The sequence below is a fragment of the Mizuhopecten yessoensis genome, unplaced genomic scaffold (assembly GCF_002113885.1).
Source record: "Mizuhopecten yessoensis strain PY_sf001 unplaced genomic scaffold, ASM211388v2 scaffold11183, whole genome shotgun sequence".
Lineage (NCBI taxonomy): Eukaryota > Metazoa > Mollusca > Bivalvia > Pectinida > Pectinidae > Mizuhopecten > Mizuhopecten yessoensis.
The window spans coordinates 1,345,695-1,369,816 of record NW_018408921.1 but is presented as its reverse complement, the minus strand read 5'-3'; the positions used below and the strand labels follow the sequence as shown (position 1 = coordinate 1,369,816).

The 24,122-nt window shown below is 38.4% G+C and overlaps 1 protein-coding gene across 7 annotated transcripts in view; it reads right to left on the bottom strand.

Annotated features, from left to right (window-relative positions):
* LOC110440519 (pleckstrin homology domain-containing family G member 5-like) overlaps positions 1–24,122 on the bottom strand; it is a 172,046-nt gene that overhangs the window by 111,668 nt on the left and 36,256 nt on the right. For 4 of the 7 annotated variants that reach the window (XM_021483649.1, XM_021483648.1, XM_021483650.1 and 1 more), the window contains exons 3-5: positions 5,331–5,466; positions 2,347–2,524; positions 1,325–1,403 (exon numbers count right to left, since the gene is read on the bottom strand). In XM_021483649.1, the coding sequence (XP_021339324.1) occupies positions 1,325–1,403; positions 2,347–2,524; positions 5,331–5,466 (393 nt within the window). Of the gene's footprint in view, positions 1–1,324; positions 1,404–2,346; positions 2,525–5,330; positions 5,467–16,069; positions 19,009–24,122 lie in introns of those variants that run through there. The other 3 variants (XM_021483646.1, XM_021483647.1, XM_021483645.1) reach the window with 2 other exon arrangements.

Below are 24,122 nucleotides of genomic sequence, written 5' to 3'. Positions count from 1 at the left end.
AAGATGGGGCTGAGATGTACTACCTAAGATGGGGTTGAGATGTACTACCTACGATGGGGCTGAGATGTACTACCCAAGATGGGGCTGAGATGTACTACCTAAGATGGGGTTGAGATGTACTACCTAAGATGGGACTGAGATGTACTACCTAAGATGGGGCTGAGATGTACTACCTAAGATGGGGTTGAGATGTACTACCTAAGATGCATCATCTATGGTCCAAGTTTGGTTGGTCTGACACTTATACTTTCAGTGAAACTTATTTAAACCCAAAAACTTAATGTTGATGCCGCCATCGCACGAAAAGTAACACTTTAGTCCTGCTTCCACTTTGTGGCGGCGAGACAAAAACTGGGGTAAGAACATCATCACTTCAATGCTTAAATAATTCTATATAATAGATTTTGGTGAACTTTGTCATCAAAATATAATGTTATTAAGTTGTATTATAATTTGTTACAACAATAATTTCCAAGATTAATTTTGGATAGTTTTAACAACTTTAATTACACAGAGTAAAGAAAACATTTATAAATGTTTCATGATCAATGACAAAATAAATACTCATTACAGTTAAAAAAATTCAAAGAATCTGCTCCGCATTTTTGCACCTTACAGATATGTTATGATTTTCACCCAACAGTGGCTCTCTTTAACCCATTTTTCACACATACTGCATACATATTTGTAATGGCAGTCGTAGGGATATATAATTTCAACCAATAAATCTCACAAATATTTATCAATATTCAATCTATCTACATAAATTGATAAATCTACCACACATCCAGGAACATGCTTTCACAGATACAACTAGACTGTACCTCACAAGTCTCAAACTTTTTAATCAACAGTAAAAAATATATTCTATCATGATTCAGGAGCATGCTTTTACAAGGGTGTAACTAGAATGCATCTCGAAAGTACCAAATATCTATTCAAATTTTTCTAAACAAACAAATATTCTACCAAATCCTTTTAAATTTAGTTGAGAACATGCTTTTCAAACAGAAATTGTATGCTAATATATTCTTTTGTCAAAACTAAATTAATGACAATATTACTTTAAAGGGACATGCACCAAACAAGCTATATGCCAATTTCACAATATATTATAGATATATGTAACAGGATTTAAGGGAAATACACTATGCTAGGTATGATTTTGAACCCAGGACCTCCATTGATGCTCCACTAGGCCCAGCGGAGATTTGCTACACATAAACAGAATGTGTTGACCAGAACACGTTTAGAACATTACAGAATTTACTGATTTCTCATAGTCTGAAAAACATCATATAAAATAAATATATTTCCTTCTTACATCTGTATGGCGTCTTTTTAATTTCATGGCTTTCTTTCGTTTCAGCTTCATCTCCGCGGCAGTGGGCAAAGTCCCGAACCTGTTGGTTGAAGATGTGAATTAAGACCATGATTTACAGGAACCAGTTCATATTGAAGTTATAAACTAATTTCAGAATAAAAAGCAACCTTCTAAGCATCCAAAACCAGTATTTGTGGAGATCTACAGAACTACCATGAAATCAATGAAGAAGGTTGTAATTTGTACAAGGTAAATATGACACAACACCTCTTCACATTTGACTGGGGAACCAAACCCCAGCCCTCTTCGTGAAGGGCAAGAGGGCTCTCATCTGAGCCACCTAACAACCGTAAAGGTGACATCTAAATGATGTACAACTAACCACCGGTCATTGGGAAGCCTCTATTTAACTTCAGAGGAATGGTCAAGCCTGTCTTATATGTGACTATTGAGGCAGTCTTGACTGTATATGTTATTTGGGAGTAATAGAATCTATGACTCCTGTGCGATCTTCCCCACCTTGGGCATAAAACCGAACAATTTCAACCCAACTAAGGGGTGAGATTCTTAAATGTCTAACCTGAGGCTTTTCTGAGGTCCAGACATTTAGAGACTCTCACTCCAAGGGGTTGGGAAGTTTCTGTCTTACTTCTTAATTATTTTTTCTCTCACATCAAATACAAGTGGTAATTTAACGAAATACAAAAGTTTATTTCATAATTTCAAGTAGATCAGAGGTTATCTTCCTTGATCTGCTATTGTAGAGGTGACGTCATTGCATTGTTGATGTGATGTCATACAATTGTTATGACTGGGGAGTACCCCCCCATCTTTACCCTAGGATAAGACAGTGATATCCTTCCCTGACCGGAGGTGTGGATATCTAACTAAATTCAATGTGGGAGAAATATAATCGTTCTCCATTTTAGGAGTAAGATAGCGAAAAAATCTAGCCACTTAATAGAGTTGGCTGGGCTAATGAGATGCCAATATATACAACAAATTGTTGATGTGATTCCTACTCTTGTTTCTTCATGTAGATGCCATCCACCGTGTCTCCACCCTCCCCGCCATTGCCTGTATTCTCCTCCATGTCCTCCTCCCCTGCAGGATGACATTCTGTGGCTTCCGAGTCGCTGTGGTTACCATCGAAGTGCGGCAGGGTCGGAGCCGAGATCCCACGTGGCATGATACCCAGACCTAGGATACGGTAAAAACACTCGTAAAGTTGATTTATTTAGCACACAATTTTTAAGTACATTTCAGTCAAACTTCATCAAAAGAATATTTGAGTTTATGAGTTAATGTCTTGTTTTACAATCCATCAATCAATTCAAGTCATTCAGAGCCAAACTCATCAAGAGGCCACCTCTACTAATAGACTACCTGTGTAAAGGATCACGTTTTTAAAACTGTCCATTGCAATTAATTTATGCGTAATGAACCTGTATAAAGGGACTACCTTCAATGAAAGACCAATTTATGAAACTTTTAGATGGTAGTTTCTAAATACAGGTTGGAAAGTAGTGAAAAAATGTATTCGTTTTACAGTTGTAAGGTTAAGTAGAGACAAGAAATCTATTGTCTTCTAACACAGTAGGTTCGCATCTGGCCAATGACACTTGCTTGGACAAGTGGTGGACACTCTAGTACCCAAACCCACTACAGATGCCGGTGTTTGTGGTGAACACTCTAGCACCCCAACCCTCTACATAACAATCAATCTAGCACCCCCACCCTCTACATTAGCCAGTGTTTGTGGTGAACACTCTAGTACCCCCACCCACTACAGATGCCAGTGTTTGAGGTGAACACTCTAGCACCCCCACCCTCTAAAGATGTCAGTGTTTGTGGTGAACAATCTAGCACCCCGCCCTACTACAGATGCAAGTGTTTGTGGTGAACACTCTAGCACCCCAACCCACTACAGATGCCAGTGTTTGTGGTGAACACTCTAGCATCCCTAACCACTACAGATGCCAGTGTTTGTGGTGAACACTCTAGCACCCCAACCCACTACAGATCCCAGTGTTTGTGGTGAACACTCTAGCACCCCCACCCACTAAAGATGCCAGTATTTGTGGTGAACAATCTAGCACCCCACCCTACTACAGATGCCAGTGTTTGTGGTGAACACTCTAGCACCCCATCCACTACAGATGCCGGTGTTTGTGGTGAACACTCAAGCACCCCCACCCACTACAGATGCCAGTGTTTGTGGTGAACACTCTAGCACCCCACCCTCTACATTTGCCAGTGTTTGTGGTGAACAATCTAGCACCCCCACCCTCTACATTAGCCAGTGTTTGTGGTGAACACTCTAGCACCCCATCCACTACAGATGCCGGTGTTTGTGGTGAACACTCTAGCACCCCCACCCTCTAAAGATGTCAGTGTTTGTGGTGAACAATCTAGCACAACGCCCCACTACAGATGCCAGTGTTTGTGGTGAACAATATAGCACCCCCACCCACTACAGATGCCAGTGTTTGTGGTGAACAATCTAGCACCCCCACCCACACCAGATGCCAGTGTTTGTGGTGAACAATCTAGCACCCCCACCCACTGCAGATGCCAGTGTTTGTGGTGAACAATCTAGCACCCCCCCCCACTACAGATGCCGGTGTTTGTGGTGAACACTCTAGCAACCCCATCCACTACAGATGCCAGGGTTTGTGGTGAACAATCTAGCACCCCCACCCACACCAGATGCCAGTGTTTGTGGTGAACAATCTAGCACCCCCAACCACTACAGATGCCAGTGTTTGTGGTGAACAATATAGCACCCCCACCCACTACAGATGCCAGTGTGTGTGGTGAACAATCTAGCACCCCCACCCACTGCAGATGCCAGTGTTTGTGGTGAACAATCTAGCATCCCCACCCACTACAAATGCCGGTGTTTGTGGTGAACACTCTAGCACCCCCACCCACTACAGATGCCAGTGTGTGTGGTGAACAATCTAGCACCCCCACCCACTGCAGATGCCAGTGTTTGTGGTGAACAATCTAGCACCCCCACCCACACCAGATGCCAGTGTTTGTGGTGAACAATCTAGCACACCCACCCACTACAGATGCCAGTGTTTGTGGTTAACAATCTAGCACCCCCACCCACTACAGATGCCAGTGTTTGTGGTGAACAATCTAGCATCCCCACCCACTACAGATGCCGGTGTTTGTGGTGAACACTCTAGCACCCCCATCCACTACAGATGCCAGTGTTTGTGGTGAACAATCTAGCACCCCCAACCACTACAGATGCCAGTGTTTGTCGTGAACAATCTAGCACCCCCACCCACTACAGATGCCAGTGTTTGTGGTGAACAATCTAGCATCCCCACCCACTACAGATGCCGGTGTTTGTGGGGAACACTCTAGCACCCCCATCCACTACAGATGCCAGTGTTTGTGGTGAACAATCTAGCATCCCCACCCACTACAGATGCCGGTGGTTGTGGTGAACACTCTAGCACCCCCATCCACTACAGGTGCCAGTGTTTGTGGTGAACACTCTAGCACCCCCACCCACTACAGATGCAAGTGTTTGTGGTGAACAATCTAGCACCCCTATCCACTACAGGTTGAGTATAAAACGAAAGGGGTGGGTGTCAGTGTTTGTGCTACCTCATTTAAGTGGGCAATATGGAAAACAATGTTGTTTGAAGCACAGTCATGCCACAAAAAACTACTTCTCCCAACACACACGCCTACATGTGCAGGTATTGGCCAGGTGGCAGAGGGCCAGTAGTAACCACTTGATAAGACAGACCTTGAGAAACCATCAAACCTTTTATTGACTGATCAATAATATTGATTTTATTTCCTGTAAAGTGTTGTAGATTGACTTATTCTACAAATGTAGCTAAATAGGGCTCTTTATCCAAAGTTGTATATCTTTTTATTTATAGAACAAACTTTACACAATCTCTTTCACGGACTCACAGTCCAGTATAATAATGTACCAAACTTACGTATACAGACAAAAAAAACCAAATAGTAATACCTGGCTTTTTCTTCGGGGCATCCAGAACAAGATGTCCACTGAACTGGTAGTTTCCATGAATGGTGCGGTCACATTCTTTACACAGCAGAAGAGGCTGGTTACCATTGGGTTCTGTACATTGAGGATGATGGCATACCTGAAGGACAGAAAAGGTCAAGGTTAAACATTTAACCTAGGTCACAAGGCAAGGTCAAGTTTTCTCCCACCCTTCACAGGTGTGTCTCCCATTCCAGCCGGGAAAGATAAGCTTGTCACCCGCTATAGGGGGGAGGTAGCCTCGTGCAGATTACCACATGTTCAATTGTGACATCATTAAAATGTGTCACCAGTAATTGTGACGTCTTCAAAAGGGAATGGCGATATTCATACCCCACATGTGTTTTTGTTTACAAACAGACTACTGTTGGTGGAGTTGTGACTGAAATAAGAGGATGAGAGAAAAATAATCATCCCCTATCTTGAGGGTACAACAGAGAAATATCCAACCATCAGGGAGATTGTTTTGTCTAACCCTCGACAGAGCCTCTGGGGTAGGTGATTTCTCTGTCACATCCTCAGGTAGTGGAAGATTATATTGCCATGCACAGAATGCTGAATAATCCAGATGGTAACATACCTATGTATAAGGCCAAGGTCAAAAATTAACAGGGTCAAGGTCATTGATCAATAGAACGGGTTACATTATTCCCTAGATATAAGATAAAGAAGTGATTTAGATGTCATCACATAACTAAGGGTAGGTGATCAGTCAACATTAAACACATCTCATACTTATCTAGATAATGTCAGTAAGTAAAGTGTAAAGTAAAATGTGTCCCACTTTGTATGTTATGTATAAAACACTACCGTATTTGACCAAAAGATAGCCCAAGCTTGGTATAAATTGAAGCCAACCAAATTGTTTTCTCTATATATGTAATCTTCTATTTGACCAATAATACGCCCATGCCTGGTAATAAGCCCATTCTTTTGTTATATACATGCAAGTAAACTAACATATTTTACTGAAAATATGCCGATGCCCTCATTCAAAATATTTAAAATATGAGAGTCCCATATTGAAATAATTAAAGTGTAATTTAATATAGGGCAAAAATGGATTTACCGTCTAAGGGCGAAAAAAATCCTGGTATATACGGTACTTCTTTAAGTCAGGGTTTTAACTCATTCACCCCTGAAGTTTCATAATGAACTATTCCACCATTTGAATTGGAAGAGTTCAAATGTGTCTTCAGGGGTGAATGAGTTAAAACATGTACATGAAGTTCCAAAACTGGCGGTTACCTGTAGGTGCACTTATGTGGGGTAGAGTAATCCCAGATAGTTGACAAAGGTCATGTGTTTGTCACAAATACAGAGGTGGGAGGAACATATGGTACATCGTTGGTGTATATATACTTATGAGTGTCAGTATCGGTGCTTATACTGCAGTTTGAGGTAGATAATTTATTGAAAAGTATGCTGAATATCACGCCAAACGAAAGTTTAAGTGCAGAAGTCTACGTATAGACTGGCAATTAAAAAGATTGTAAGGCACAATTTCCCATAATGCATCATAATCTATCATCATAAATCTTATCATTTGAAATTTTAATGTCAAGTAGAAATTGTTACGGAAATATATTCATTACCTGTACGAACGCCTTTTTTTCGGTTGTAAATTTAATACACTATTATTATTAAAATCCTAAACATTTATCTATTTTGCATATATAAAATTATTCTGTCGACATATTTCCTACTGTTATCTATTATTGACACACTTCAGTTATTTTCTTTGCTGAATATGACAGTTTATGTGATATAAATTTAATTTTTTGATCATTCAGAACCTTGAACGAAAGCTGTACCTTACATAAAAAAAATCATGCCATATGAATTATTCATGCCCCGTTTTAAGCTTCTACATAAACAAACATTGCACCTACTGAAGTTCATTAATTTTCTTGTGACAAAAGCACAAAAACTAACGAAAAGTTGAAGGTAATAGAAAAATTGATAATATATTTGACATTCCATCAAAATAATTAGACCTCTTAATTTTGAAAACATCAATTTTTGAGTTAAATATGTTAACATTTTCCAATATACAGTATAACATACTATATATGCTTCTTAATTTTTTTCTGATATTTAATTGACTGAATTTTAGGCAAGGCTGAATAGAACACTACATGAATTATTCATGCTCAGTGTTAAATTCCCTAATACAAACAAACAAAATACAAACTGCATGCATAACAGGCTCTTACCATGATTTAAAATTTTGGCACGTTAACTGTAATGTCGTTATAAGACCAGTGCACACTTCAATTTTTTCTCACAAATTATTATTGTCGCATTTAAGACTCCATTTTGATGAATTACCATGCAGTGCACACTTTAAAACATTTCTCAGTAGAGGTTATAAGTGCATCATGTCGAAGACCACAATTTGATGAAATTTTGGCATTTTAACCCATTCACCCCTTAAGTTATATTTGAACCTTACCAAATCAAAGTTTGGGCAAGACCAGTTTAGATATTTAGGGGTGAAGAGTTAACCATTGTCAACAGATAAGACAAGTGCACACATCAACATTTTTCTCACGAAAATTATAAGCACATCATAACACCACAATTTTATGAAATTTTGGCACTTTAAATCATCGTCGTCATAAGACAAGTGCAGATTTCAACAATTCTCTCACAAAATGAAGTAGGCGTATCACAAGACAAACATTTGCTGGGTTTTTCTCATTTTGTGTTTATAACACACAATAATGATAAAATATGTTGTATACAGTAAATAGCTTGGCTTTGTTTACATTTCAATACTGTGGCTGACATTTGTTCGACACATAAAAGAGTCACTCAAGTGTGAATTTTGATGGACAAGGTTTGAATCGACGAACTTAAATAACCCAGTGTCGGGTAAATCGTCGGGCACGGACCTGTATTCAACTGTAACATGCGAGAATCACTTCTGTCTAAGTAACCGAGGCCTGTTTTTCACATAAACATCAGAATTTTATGTTTAAATCATTTCTTTTACTGACACCGCTCTGGACAATACACATTTTCTCATGGACTGTGAATCATAATATCTTTCTCTAGCATTGCCAAGCAACAAATGACACAAAAAAATTGTTATCCTTAAGAAATTTAAACGACTCTTTTACCCATAAAGTCAAGGCTCATTTCAATTTTGTAATTTTATTTTTTAAAGAAAAAGAACAGCTAGATGCTTACACTTCCAACATTGACTCTCCAGATTAGAATTTTATATTTATATTTCATTAAAATGGAATGGTCTCGAGACAATTTAAAAAATGTGAAAACTATTGGACCATGGTAATATTGTTGTTTTTCTTCAGTTTTGTTTGTTCATCCTGTACTTGACAACTCTCCCTATATTGGAGGGAGACTCCCGATTTTTGACCCTAAAATTGAGCATTTTCAACCAGTGAATTTTCTTAATTATTCCCAAGATCTGATGATTTCCACTGAAAGGAAAGCTCAAAAGATGCCATTTAAAAGTGTTATTTTATCCCTTGGGTGCATGAACACACATTTTATTTCTGTTTTTAATTCTGACCACACGTAAATTAATTAAAATGGAAATTTCAAAAAGTTCACCAGTATGATGGTTGACGAGGCATGTCACTGAAGTGATGGTGGCTCAAATTTTAGCAAATAACTAACAACAACATCAAACTTGTCATAACCTGAAATTGTTACAGAACACAAGCAAACCAGTAACACAAAAAGTGTAAAGATTAATAAATTCAGGGCAACACCTAAGTACAAAATCTATTTGAGGCTGAAAAATTCAGGCACTTTTATCTAATGGTGTGAGGATTAATTGTTTAATTTTAAATAAGTAAAAAGCTATCAATATTAGTTAACTTGTAGATATACTGACAGGATACTCGTAAAAAAGTCGACATTGCTTCATTGTCACATTGTGTCACCCATATGAGAATTCAATCAAACAAAACCTGCCGATTTCGGACGCCCAACTGAAACCTTACAGGCTTTCTGCTGTAACCATGCAACCTTGACTTTAAATCATATTCAACCTACATAAGAAAATTAAGCACCTTAACTCATTCACCCCTGAAATTTCATAATGAACTATTCCAACTTTTGAATTGGAAGAGTTCAAATGTGTCTTCAGGGGTGAATGAGTTAATTGATTGAATTAACAATGATTAGATGGCTATACTTTGATCTCTGAACTTACTTCAGTCGAAAAACATGTTTTATCTGCAAACTCTATTACAACCTTCATCTGACAATCAAAGTTTAAAAGAAAATTGTCAAAAGGGACCTCAAATGTTTTCAAAGACTAAGATAGAGAAATAAGAGACAGATCTAGGGACTTAGTGAGAAACACATGAAGAGTTTGGTTTGGTTTGTTTGTGTTTTACGTCCTATTAACAGCTATGGTTATTTAAGAATGAGTCAGGTTTTGGTGGTGGAGGAAACTCGGGAGTACCCAGACAAAAACCATTGACCTATGGCAGGTACCAATGGCAACTAGTAGCTGCCCCAATAAGGCCAAGAACCCATCAACCAATTACATTATCCAGAGTGTGTCGACTCCTTGGCTTCATGGTACTCAAGACATTTACAAGTAACCAGGAAACTTTACTGATATATAGGGTATCAGAGTTATCAGATTTATCAGCAGGTGAATTTTATACAAGTGCACATAACTACATATCTGTTCCATAAAAACTTTATAAGAAGACACTTTACGTCAGCATATCGGATTAACAATCACTTAACCCTGTGAAATACGACCTTCAGAAATTGTATTACATTTCCGGACAAATAATCCCGTCCCTATATCTTATCATTGAATAAACACATCAGCAGAGATCAAACAATTTTATATCTGTTTTTAGTACATCAAAAGAAAAATATTTTATTTCAAATTTTTCGATTCTGAGTAAGACCCTATTAACTTTCTGTGGGTGCATGTTGACAGATCATTACAAACAGCAATCACAGGGAAGTGTCGTATACTTTACTACCAACTTGTACAAAGAGAGCTGGTTTTCTTTTTCAATTTTTTAGTTATTTTTAAAGCTGAATTAATTGACTCACATCTGCTTCTGGTACCTAGGAAGTCACAATCTTTTCTTGGCCTCAAGACCATAAGGTCAGCTTTAAGCTTACAGAATCATTCTCTTGAAAGAAATTGCAGGAATATTTGTATTTCAATGTATGGAGTGAAAGCTCTGGTAATGTTTTAGATATAGACTTGATCTGATGTGTTTTTTGGTTCATAATTGTTTTTGTATGCAATAAAATAATTTGCATGTTTAACCATTTAGACAATACTGTAAAGCAAAATAGTGAAAACTAGAAAATGTCTGTAAGACATAAATGCCCCATTCGTCAAAAATCAACATTGAACTTAAGGCTTATTGACTTACGCACCCTGAAATATGAAATGATTTAAAGTATTCTGATGAAGTCAGAAGATTAAGTTTCGGTTTGTTTGTGTTTTATGTCATATTAACAGCTATGGTCATTTAAGGACAAGCTAGGTTTTGGTGATGGAGGAAAACAGTAGTGGAGGGCTAATGATTATATATGGTCAGACACCTTGACCACTCAGCCACTGTGATCCAGTGGTGGAAGGCCAATGATCATAGATGGTCAGACACCTTGACCACTCAGCCACTGTGGCCCAGTGGTGGAGGGCTAATGATCATAGATGGTCAGCCACCTTGACCACTCAGCCACCGTGACCCAGTGGTGGATGGCTAATGATCATAGATGGTTAGACACCCTGACCACTCAGCCACCGTGACCCAGTGATGGAGGGCTAATGATCATAGATGGTTAGACACCCTGACCACTCAGCCACCGTGACCCAGTGATGGAGGGCTAATGATCATAGATGGTTAGACACCCTGACCACTCAGCCACCGTGACCCAGTGATGGAGGGCTAATGATCATAGATGGTTAGACACCTTGACCTCTCGGCCACCGTGACCCAGTGGTGGAGGGCTAATGATCATTGATGGTCAGCCACCTTGACGACTCAGCCACCGTGACCCAGTGGTGGATGGCTAATGATCATAGATGGTTAGACACCCTGACCACTCAGCCACCGTGACCCAGTGATGGAGGGCTAATGATCATAGATGGTTAGACACCCTGACCACTCAGCCACCGTGACCCAGTGATGGAGGGCTAATGATCATAGATGGTTAGCCACCTTGACCACTCAGCCACCGTGCCCCAGTGGTGGAGGGCTAAAGATCATAGATGGTTAGACACCTTGACCCCTCAGCCACCGTGACCCAGTGGTGGAGGGCTAAAGATCACAGATGGTCAGACACCTTGACCACTCAGCCAACGTAGTTCTAGAACTATGACAATGAATCAGGAAGGGACAGGAACAGGGACAGGAAAAACATGTCAAATATAGTATGCCCCCCATAAAAGGTGTGACTCGAACCTGCAGCCCTTCAGTCACTAGCCCGGCATCCTACCACCTGACTACAGTGCCTCCCCCCATAAAAGGTCTGGGCATAAAAGAGTGATCACAACCAGAATCAAATCATAATCGTTAAACAGTACCACTTTTAAAACATTGTTCATAAAAAAGCAACAGGAAGATACATTCTTCTATATTAAAAGCCTGTGTATGGTGATCTCATAAACATAAACAGTAACCCGATGACATAAACTGTATTGTTTAGGTAAAGTGTATCGATATGTAATCTTGAACAAGATATTTATTTGACCTAATTCAGAATTATATAAGATTGTCATGGAAAAAGAGGATTATGGAACCGTTCAGATTCCGATCGACTGTCGGATAGAGAGATCTAAAACTTTACCGAGAGAGATAATTGGGGATTAAAATCCTTCCTGATGGATACAAATGACAGCTGGTTGTAGACTATAGGTATACTAATGTTCAGTATTACTGAAACAGAAACGCAGGTACAGTGGTACGAAACATAATCCGAGAACCAGTCGCTGTGAACCCGTAGTTTGACAGGTATGAAACAAAGGGCCTGTTCTTGTTCCATATACATTTCTATAGATAATACAGTATTTGTACTCTCTGTCCGATCTCCTTAGTCTGAAGTTTGCACTTCAGTGAACCACAGACAATTGATACATCACGCGGCGTCAAGGTTACGATATATAATATATTGTGTCAATCCAGGTGTTTCCAGTATGATGCAGTTTTGAAAGCCATCTTTAGCTAAGTACACGCCATTATGCACACAGACATATGCTTTCATCATTGATATAACAATCTACCAAAACTACCCAGGTTTTTTTTCTACCTTCCACATAAAGAACCTCTGTCCCACAGCAGGAAAATTCATAGCTGTCAACCCTTCCTCATTTTGACCAAAATTTACCAATCTCCCTAAAACCTGTCATTCAAGTCCAGACTCACACAAAGTCAAAACCTACGTCCTGTGTTCAAAAAACTTCCTAGTTACTACAGGGTGTGTGTAATGATCATAACAGGTGTGTCAGAATCAAATGATTTCCTAGTTTCTACAGGGTGTGTGTAATGATCATAACGTGTGTCTCTGAATCAAATGACCTCCTAGTTATTACAGGGTGTGTGCAATGATCATAACAGGTGTGTCTGAATCAAATGACCTCCTAGTTACTACAGGGGGTGTGTAATGATCATAACAGGTGTGTCTGAATCAAATGATCTCCTAGTTACTATAGGGTGTGTGTAATGATCATAACAGGTGTGTCAGAATCAAATGATTTCGTAGTTACTACAGGGTGTGTGTAATGATCATAACGGGTGTGTCTGAATCAAATGATCACCTAGTTACTACAGGGTGTGTGTAATGATCATATAACATGTGTGTCTGAATCAAATGATCTCCTAGTTACTATAGGGTGTGTGTAATGATCATAACAGGTGTGTCAGAATCAAATGATTTCGTAGTTACTACAGGGTGTGTGTAATGATCATAACGTGTGTCTCTGAATCAAATGACCTCCTAGTTATTACAGGGTGTGTGCAATGATCATAACAGGTGTGTCTGAATCAAATGATCTCTTAGTTACTACAGGGTGTGTGTAATGATCATAACAGGGGTGTCTGAATCAAATGATCTCTTATTTACTACAGGGTGTGTGTAATGATCATAACAGGTGTGTTTGAATCAAATGATCTCCTAGTTACTACAGGGGGTGTGTAATGATCATAACAGGTGTGTCAGAATCAAATGAATGCTTTTTAGAGTTATTTTGATACATAAAAAGCGAAAGATAAATTGATCAAAGCAGTTTCAGTCGTGTTTCACACACCTTCTCCCTCATTGTAAATGTGGAATGAGGGAGATCTCCCACACTGTAAATGTGGAATGAGGGAGATCTCCCTCATTGTAAATGTGGAATGAGGGAGATCTCCCACATTGTAAATGTGGAATGAGGAAGATCTCCCACATTGTAAATGTGGAATGAGGGAGATCTCCCACATTATAAATGTGGAATGAGGGAGATCTCCCTCATTGGGAATGTGGAATGAAGGAGATCTCCCACATTGTAAATGTGGAATGAGGGAGATCTCGCACATTGTAAATGTGGAATGAGGGAGATCTCCCACATTGTAAATGTGGAATGAGGGAGATCTCCCTCATTGTAAATGTGGAATGAAGGAGATCTCCCACATTGTAAATGTGTAATGAGGGAGATCTCCCACATTGTAAATGTGGAATGAGGAAGATCTCCCACATTGTAAATGTGGAATGAGGGAGATCTCGCACATTGTAAATGTGGAATGAGGGAGATCTCCCACATTATAAATGTGGAATGAGGGAGATCTCCCTCATTGGGAATGTGGAATGAAGGAGATCTCCCACATTGTAAATGTGGAATGAGGAAGATCTCCCACATTGTAAATGTGGAATGAGGGAGATCTACCACATTGTAAATGTGGAATGAGGGAGATCTCCCACATTATAAATGTGGAATGAGGGAGATCTCCCTCATTGGAGGTTTCAGAGGTTGACACCTTTGGCAAATTACGCAAGAATTCAACATTCAACTGTATTTTTTTCCTACACACAGTAATTCCTCCACCTTATTTTGTTTTGATTATAACTGTAGAGCAGTGTACTGGACCTGAGGATGCTACCAAGTTGACCGTTCAGTTGGTTAGCATGACCATACAATGATCAAGGGACCAGAATTCAAGTCCAGTTGAATTTTTACACTCGGAACACTGTTGCCACTTTATTTTATTTCGTTAACTTTTACATGGCGATGGATGAAATATGTAAATATAAACGGGAAGAATTAATCACAACATGCTCAACCAGTAAGTTGGTACTTATATCTATTGGCCGACTAGTTTCACCTCTTGGTGCGAGGCTTCGTCAGGACAATTTTACCCCCCCCCCCCCCCCCATGTTATTCTTAAAGGGTTCAGTTTATATTAATTTCAAAATAGTTGCTCATTAAGCATGTTTTATGTAATACATCTATGTACCCTTCAATATAACTTACATCCAGACATGCTGTCTTTATCATACATAAGCTTGTAAATAAAGTGATGTGCAGATGAAGGCGTGGACAAAGAAAACATTAAAATGTCTACCCACATACCATTGACACGTGTAAGTTGTACTTTTGATAACATTTACAGCCACGTCAATACACACCGACACAATGATTAAATCTATAAATATTTCCGTGAAGGATTGAATGGCATTTAACGTAAAACAGACGCAAGTAAACTTATTGATATGAAGGCTACGCATGACATATACTTTCAAACCGATACAAATATTTTCAACGCTATTAAGTTGTCAAACTGATATATGATTTTCAAACCAAATTAAAATGACATAACTTCTGTATGTTTTCAAATGAACAGAGAAAACTTTAAAATCTGAAAAACTTCAAAATTAAACGGGAAATGTGGATGTCAATGCGAGTTTCTCTTAATGGTCCACGTAACAACAAAGCACAGCTGAATTTGTTCAGCGTTTCAGCAATTGTTCGCTGAAGTTTGTACAATGTCAGTGTCATAAGTCAAAACAAAAGGCTACAGATCCGATTCCAGTCTGGAATTTCCCAATCAGTGAGACAGATTGTTTCCTGTATGAATTTGTAGAATTCCCACGACACCTCGAGCAATTCAGATATTTACAAACATGAAAAATCTATTGTACTGTTTTTATCAGAAAAAAAATCTCTTGGTTTTAAACAGATTTAAAGAAACACTAAATATCTGAATTCAAACAATATCATCCCCTCACATCTCCCATCCCCTAACCAAATTGGTTTTAGTAAAAGTGATTTAAAGATGCATTTTTAATACTTTGTAAAATTGTTACTTTGAACAGTCTCCAAAGCAAAACATACAAATTTGATATAAATATATGCATTGAAAATTTTCAGGCACCTGCCTTAATTCTTCTGTTGTGATGAGCCCGAATAATGTTCTAGGAAATGGAATTTATTTTACAACAACTATGAAACAAGCTATTTATCAACCTATATCAATCACGATCGTTAGCCTGAATGTAAGAGTGAGGGGGATCTTAATGTGGGAGCAAATTGGAGTACCTGAGGAAAATCTATGTGGTCAGGCAGGTGACCCCATCCCTTTTCACGTTCGATCGGGGAGTCGAACCCCGGCAAACTTGGTAAAAGGCAAGTGCGCTATCCACTGAGCAACCCGACCCAAATTAGTTTTTTGCTATTTCTACGATTACATTGACCTTCTGGGTATCCTTACCTGTATGTTGAATGATTCCATCTCCGTACACAACGATTCCTCGCTATCCTCTCCACCCGGCTGGATGTCAATCATTTTCACAGTTACATCCCAAGAACACGGTTCTTGAACAACCATATTTTTAATGAAGTCTAAACTCCTGGCCTTCCTAAGTGGCTGATGATCGAGACTAAACCTCACACGTTTAGAGTTACTTCCCCTACCTTCTTTGATAATTCCATTGATTGGAGATAGCTCATTCAAAACATCTCTTTTCTCATTCTCATCCAAAGTATCTTGATCAGCCTCTTTGAAAAAATCTTTTTTCGTTTCATTTGTAGAGACAGCTGTGTCCGACAAACTTTTCTGTTTGTTCAGATTTCCAACACCGGGAATATCATCGTCACTATCTTCCTCATCGATGACATCATCGAGCGAGGCAATAACAGCATCAATGTCTGGTAAAGCGTTTTCTTTGTCACTGGAGGGGGACGAACATTCCGGGGAACGTGACGTAAAGGTGAGACAACTCCCATTCTCTAACGAACTCTCCGAGTACAAATCGTTCTCGTTGATTGGAGAAGCAGGACATCCACTGTCTGGCGAAGCTATTTCAACAACAGTTTTTTTGTTTGATGATTTCGAAAACGGACTCTTTCTCCTCGGCCAGGAGAAGCCATACTCCAACAAGGGGATGATCATGTTGATGGGGGAGGTAGGCCGGCTACCTCCACTGGGAGGGCTCGGTTCTCTGGCTACACCCTCTGTATCTATTCCGAAGATCTCCGAGGCAGAGTGTGGGTGGTGAGAAAAGTTCGCCTTTGACTTCTTGTTAAACACCGACATGATAGGAGTAGATGTCTGACGAGTCAACTGTTTAGCCAGAATTTTGGCCTTTTTAGGTTTCTTTGGCATCTTGATTGCAAATCACAGCAGCGATGATAAAGAGACAGATCCTTTTTCGTCAAATTCCGCTTCAGAGAAGTAATTTCTATACACTTACTAAACTGTTGACTATTTCCATCACTAAGATATGTCAAAGATTTGTACAAGGTATTTGTATAAATCCAGATAAATGCATTTCTTTTATGTAAGACGTAATTTCCTTGAAATGCCTACATCGCCATACTTGTCTGATTGAATCAGGGAAGGACAGACACGCTACGCTGCACATTTATAAAACTCCATACAATTTATGTCAAAGATATCAGACTTAATAAGCACAGAATTGGGATCAAACAGTTTCCGAGTACACTGACACTACCCAGACGCCTCTCTCAATGGCTACCCCTGGTGTTCATATAATAGACACCCCTGAAATTCAGTCTAGAAATACACTGTAGAGATCATTTCCGTACCCAAAATTGTCATAAGGACAGTTCAGCTTCTACAAATATTCCTGTTTCCATACGGAACTTAATCGGTCTTTATAATATTGTTGTAATGTCACATCGGCAGACGGCTACCGAGGACATGTATGTGTAAACAGTGGCTGCTTGCCTGTGGTCAATAACTGTATGACAGGTTCTTTAAATCCTTATTGACCTCCTGTCAGACCCAAAATGGTCGTTTACGAATTCCAGTTTCATCCAAATAGCTTTGTTTGTATTTCTGACCAGTCAATGGCCAAATCCTTCCATTGACCTCCTGTGAAATGGTCAATTATTAATTCCGATCCCATCCACACTGCTGTGTTCAGTGTGTTGACTATAGGAGACTATGAGAAATTACAAGTAGATCTACAGGTCAATTGTGTAGTTAAGTCCCAGCATTGATAGAAAAGTTTTCTAAGGTGCGGGGAGACTGGGTTTCCAAACAAGTCTGAATCACTGTTTCAGATAACCATTCATAAAACAGTTGTACAAAACTTGTGAAACTTAATTCACTCTTGAAGAGCCATTATATCTAAGTGTTATGATTAAACTCCGAAGACTATCACAATCAGCTGTAATCCCTCCCTCTACAGGTCCTTAGCTCTGTGTAATATAAACATGGTCCGATTCCATTCAGATTATTTTGTTAAATGTCGTTCCAAACATTCAAACAAACTACGGCCTTCAAATAAATGCACTCTTGCCTTTTTGAACAATATCCCTTTCAAGTTTAAACAGTCACAGTACACTAAGGTAGAATATCTTCTGGCCTTGTCGTAAATATTGGGCTCAAACTAACACAGAGTAAAGTATACCTTAAAAAGTTAAACTTCACATTGTGTTGAAAACATTCACACATAAAACAAGGTGTGGATTTCAGAACCTGACCTTGCTGCGCGTGGCAGACAAAAGACGGGATACAGCTAACTTGTTGCGCAAGTTTATAGACGACAATTCTATTATTATCAGCAGGTTGATGTTTTTACGGCAGGTAAGTCTTTGTGTTGGGAGTGTGATATGCCCGTACCGGAAGAGATCACCGTAGCTCAAATAATTGTTACAAAAATTGTCGTATTAGTCTATCAGTGATATCACCACCATGCTAATTATACGGTATTTATTTTTGTTGATAATGCACCGGATAGGTTATCCTCCCTGTAACTGAACTCCTATGGAGTAATTTTCAGAGAAAACTGCTCTGTATAGTGCGCAGGGTTTCACTGTTCCGATGAACGGTGATATGACATCATTTTTTGTCGTTGTTTCTCATCTTTAATGATAAGTCCGAGAGCATTAATGTTTATGGTGGATATTTTTCTACATGCAATTACACTTTTTTCGGCTCGAACGTAAATTGATAGATTTTCAATTTTCAGTGAACAATTGTCCGTATATCTGGTCAGTATTTCTCCACATTTTTTTGTATATGAAAGTAAGATATATATAGCATATCACTACTTGATGGATAACCCTCTTCAATATATTCCAGCGTTTCTTGATGAAAGTTGATGTCTTTAATCAAATGTTCAGATAATTCATTTTCTAAAACAAACACTTTTGTGTAACCCTGGTGAAAAGTTTCTGTCTCCAATCTAACGTTCCGATGATTGAGATTCAAAAAGACTTTTGTGCAACCTTATGTTTGGGGTTAATTTTGTTCTCAAGTCTGTGGGGTGATATAACAGATTGAAACAAGGTGGTATCCAAACTGAATGTTCCGGTTAAACTACCACGTCAGTCCATTAAATGTCCATTGAAGCACGGTTCATCTTTATGAAAGGTTTATTTAAAACCAATATATCTATCTTCATGAATGGTGGCTGCATTTACATATCTTCAACTCAATACAATAACATGGTCGGTATTATGGTCGTGATTATTCCGACATGCGAGACAAGATTTCCATTTGACAGCCGAGCCGATTTCCATCACAATCTCAGCCGATAGGTTTAATGATCCTCAACCCAGGCGATCTAACTCGACAAACGATAAAATTGAAAGTTATCCAAGTGTGAAAACTCCCACAAACCGTGACGTGAAGCACTTTTTAAATTTCTTAAGGACTTAATTGCCAGACTTGGACGTCTGTAAATGTTGCCGGAAGGTTTAGTCCGACTGTTTACACAAATAACGATTACCAAAACATTAGCTTGACCTGATCACGAAGGAGTTCATGCATGGAGTTGTCTGTAGGTGTATTATCTCACAGGTATCCACGGTGGTGTAGATTCGGAGTTCCTGGTACTGGGTCCAATATTCACGCTATCGACCAGCTGATCGTCACGCTCCCATGATTAAAACAACCGAATTGGCAGCACATTTCTATTCACATCACTTCGTAAAACATATACAAAAAGAATATAATTCAGATGAAGGGAAGAAAAAACAGCTGTTAGTTATATTCACTGAAGCATCATTGTTTCTTCCAAAAACCATAAAAGTTTTAAGTGCTGGTATTATCAAAGTACTTCAATAAAAATCCAATAATTTCCTGTTGTTTCAATAATGATGTTGTCCTTCATATATCCTCACACTTGGCCATATCTCTTCGTTTTTATGTACTTTAACCAGATTTTATGAAATGCAACAATATCCGGCCTATATTGTGAGCAAACAATGTTGATAACTGATGTCCATCCCTTATTGCCGTAGGTGTATTAGCTGCGAGGAACTCCGTACTCCTGCTCCATGAAGTAACTCCTGCGTCCCAGACCAACGTTAGCTGTTCTATGAATCCACCTGCCCTATTAGACTGGCAAGTGTTCCGTCATACCCTGATGGACCATCAATGGGACCGTGTGAAGAGGGTTCCAGATGGATAGCGTCCAATCAATGAATCTCCCATTTGTTAAAACTTATAATAATAGTGAATGAAAGAGATCTTTTCAGCTCATTCTATTTAATTTGTTCAACCCGAAACAGGTCTAATCCTTTCTTTGCATATATAGGTATTGTAGAACGGACACAATGGGGCTTGTATTTTGTCAATACTTTTATGTATACAAACAGTTTGTGTACAGATAATAACACCTGCTAATCTCTTCACTTCACCTCCAGTAGACCTGTTATGCCTAACACGTTTAGCTCCCTATATAAATCTGTCGACAGCTCCCTTAAAAACTTGGACGGGGATAGACACAGCTGAATCCGGTGTCTGTTACATCAACTTTAAGTCCCTCCCACCTGTCACCGTAAACTCATCCTCCGGTCCTCAAAACACATACAAGAGTTCAGTTGAATCAGAACAGATCTCGAGTACACCGTAAACAAAAGACGATTTACTTGTATAGGATTTTCGCTGACCACTCTTACCTCCAGCTTAGCACCAACAATGGTCATGTTATGCAAATAGCTGATCCATCGGCTGTATTAGGGGCCTAATTGGGGAAGGAGTGTCCGAGTGGGTCAGCAGGCACTGTGGTTATAAGCTACAGAGTGTGGTTTCTATCATGGGTCAAACTGAGGTTCCGATGAATCATATCGATGTAACAGCTCACTCAGAGATTCAATCTTATTTCTGAGCTAATCCATTAATCTCATAATCTGTTCAAATGTCTTTTGAAAGTTATCATATACCTAGCTATGTCTGTTTTTCAATACACTTAAATTCTGTGTATTTCTTTCAAAGAACTTTTTAAATATGTACCATCTCTCTCTACTTTTCCAAAACTTCTATTAAAGAATCAAATTGTACCTTTGTTTTAGTTATTACTTACAATCCATGCATTTCTTTTGAAGATTTCCTGAATTCATAAAACACCATATGTCTCTACAAAATCTTTCCAATTGTCAATAAAATAATCACACTTGTCAAACTTAAAATCCTCACCTTTTTATAAAGAACTTATAAAATTTAAAACACTCTTCAGAAGTACAACATCCTTCCAGTTCCCTGTTAGAGAATGATATATGTCTTTGTTTAAAGTAGACTGAAAGTCTGCACATTCTTTAGAGAAATTCTAAAATTCATAACAAATTCTCTACAAATTCTTTCCAAATGTCTCTTACAGACTTAACAAATTCCAATACATCCATCCGGCAGGTGTCACTGATTGCCGTTTCTTTCTAGAGGTCAACTTCAGAATGTTCCATCCAATTGTTCCGGATTTCAATCTCAATACATTATAATTATATTTCCTTTGAGGGGTCACAGGTTTCAAATTCCATCGAGAGGACTAAGATTTCAATGATTTCTTCGAAAAGTCGCAGATTCCAATAGTTCTATCTTAAGGTCATATGTTCAAATATTTTAATCCTGGGGTCCAATATTCCATAGTTCGTTTCAAAAGTCCCAGATTTCGATAGTTCCATCAAAAGGTCCCTTATTCCAATAGTTCTATCTTAGGTCAATTACATCCAAATATTTTAATCCTGGGGTCAACTATTCCATAGTTCCATTAGAAAATCCCTGATTTCGATAAAGCCATCCAGAGATCCAACACTTCAAATTCCAATAAAATGCTTTAGATCTTTGGTTTACTAACTGGTCACACAATTTTATCCAAAGATCAACATATTCCAATAATATTTATCCAAGATCATATTTCGACGTTTCTTTTGACAATGTGATTAACAAAAGATCCCACTTAAGGTGCTTTCAACAGGACGTTGCAAAATATTTCAACAAGTTCTATCCAATGTTCATACATTCCAGTTGCAAATATAGTTGAGACACTTAGACACTCAAGTTTGAAGACAGCTGTGGTCAGCAGGAAGATAAAAAAGTATATATAGCAATAAATGATAGCCGTGCAGTTTATGTAATTCCTGTGTTTATATGTCCAGTCTGGCTTTTGTGCATCAACAACAAACAAACAAAGAAATGCTATCGAGGGTTGTAAACTTTCCATAAGTAAATCACTGCACTGTCATATCTGTCGTTTTCTACTGAGTAGATTTTCGTTAACCTGACAGGCCAGCCATTAAACGGTATGGGCTATAAGTGGGACCACATATATCTGTGACAGGTAACATCGTTATGGTCCTTATCGTATACTTATATAGTAGATCATGATTGAGCGACAATGGAAATACATTTCCTTGACCAGTGTCCAGTGCCTCCAAATGTCCTTTACAACATTTTTGACCTCCTGGCTGGACAGTGTCCTGGTTTAACTGTACCTGCAAGTGCTGTTATTCTTGACCACTGCCATCACTGACCAGTGGTGATTTCCTTAACTCATTCACCCCTGAAATTTCTTAATGAACTGTTCCATCCTTTGAATTGGAAGAGTTCAAATGTGTCTTCAGTGGTGAATGAGTTAGCGATCGCTGTCCCACTGCAAACAAAATACTAGAAAAGTCTACTGTGGTTCTCGTAAATATCGTAACTTCCCCTTTATTTTGTTTCAGATATAACCGTAGCATGACTACCGTAATTTTGCATGTATAGTGCACACTTTTTTAGGTCAATATTGTCATGTCAAAAAGGGGGCGGCACTATACGCAGGAACAAGTCATTCTTGGGTTATCGTTCTCGAGGAAATCAAAGCTACTATTGGTCATAAATGTAAAATAAATAACAGTTACAGTACAGGTGCTTACGATTTACAGTAGACTTATAAATCTGAAGGGCTTGCATTAACGATCGCAAAGTCGCCAAATGCATGGCGACACTTTTTCAGATTTGACGACATTTTCTTTTTTAGACTAGGATAGGGTACTTCCATAAACTAAAAGACTCAGTTGGTGAGAGTGACAGTAAATACGGTCACTCAGCCAGAGAGCCAGGGTTTGAATCCTAGTCTGGCCTTGACATATTTTTACACTCAAAATACACGGTAATAGATAATTTTTGTTTAGTTTGTCTTTCTTACTATTTCATAGAAGTCTGTCAAGGTATGTTTTTCTTTCCAAAAATGAGTTATACACTAATAATGGTGAAAGCTTCTTTTGAACACAAACAGGAATTGATTTTTTTTCGAAAGCTCGCATAAACTTTCAATTCCTGTTTGTGTTAAGAAAAAACCTTAGCATTTATTATTCATACCAAACTGATGAATCTTATTCCAAAGATTTAAACACTTCTATTTTCTGTAAGATTTGCTTACCAAAATAGTATGTATCAATTGTGTAGTTAAGTAAGATTAAGTTGTACAAAATAAAAACATTCATTCTTCTGTCACTTCGTCCTGATCTACACAGAAAACCAGCCACTTTGAATGTAAGGAATAAATATCATTCTAACTGATTGATACAAAAAGTGATCTCTTTCACTCGCATTGTGACAAATATTACTTTTGATATTTGACACCAGGCAAAATACATCAAGAAGATAGAATATAACACCTTACTAGCAAAATGTAATATATGAATTTCTTATAAAATACCAGAAGCACTTTTGACCCTGTCTGAAGTTAAAACTCATTGTAGGGGTTGTTTATGGAGAGCTAATACAAAAAAAGACTTACGTTTTCTACAGAAATACTGAGATAAGGATTCACTCAGAAAATTGCGCAAACATCTCCATCATTTCTATAGATCAAAAACCTGTGATACAATTATATCTCAATTATGATGTCATTTCTTGTTAACAAATTATCTTCAAACGATGATTTATGGTTGCTATTTATACAAATTATCACTTTTTTGTGACAAATTACGCACACTTAGGCTTTGGAGGATACCGTACCAATTATGCAAGACTTTAATTGTGTATTAAATTTCCCCCCAAATCAGTTTTCATGAATTGCTTCCCCGAA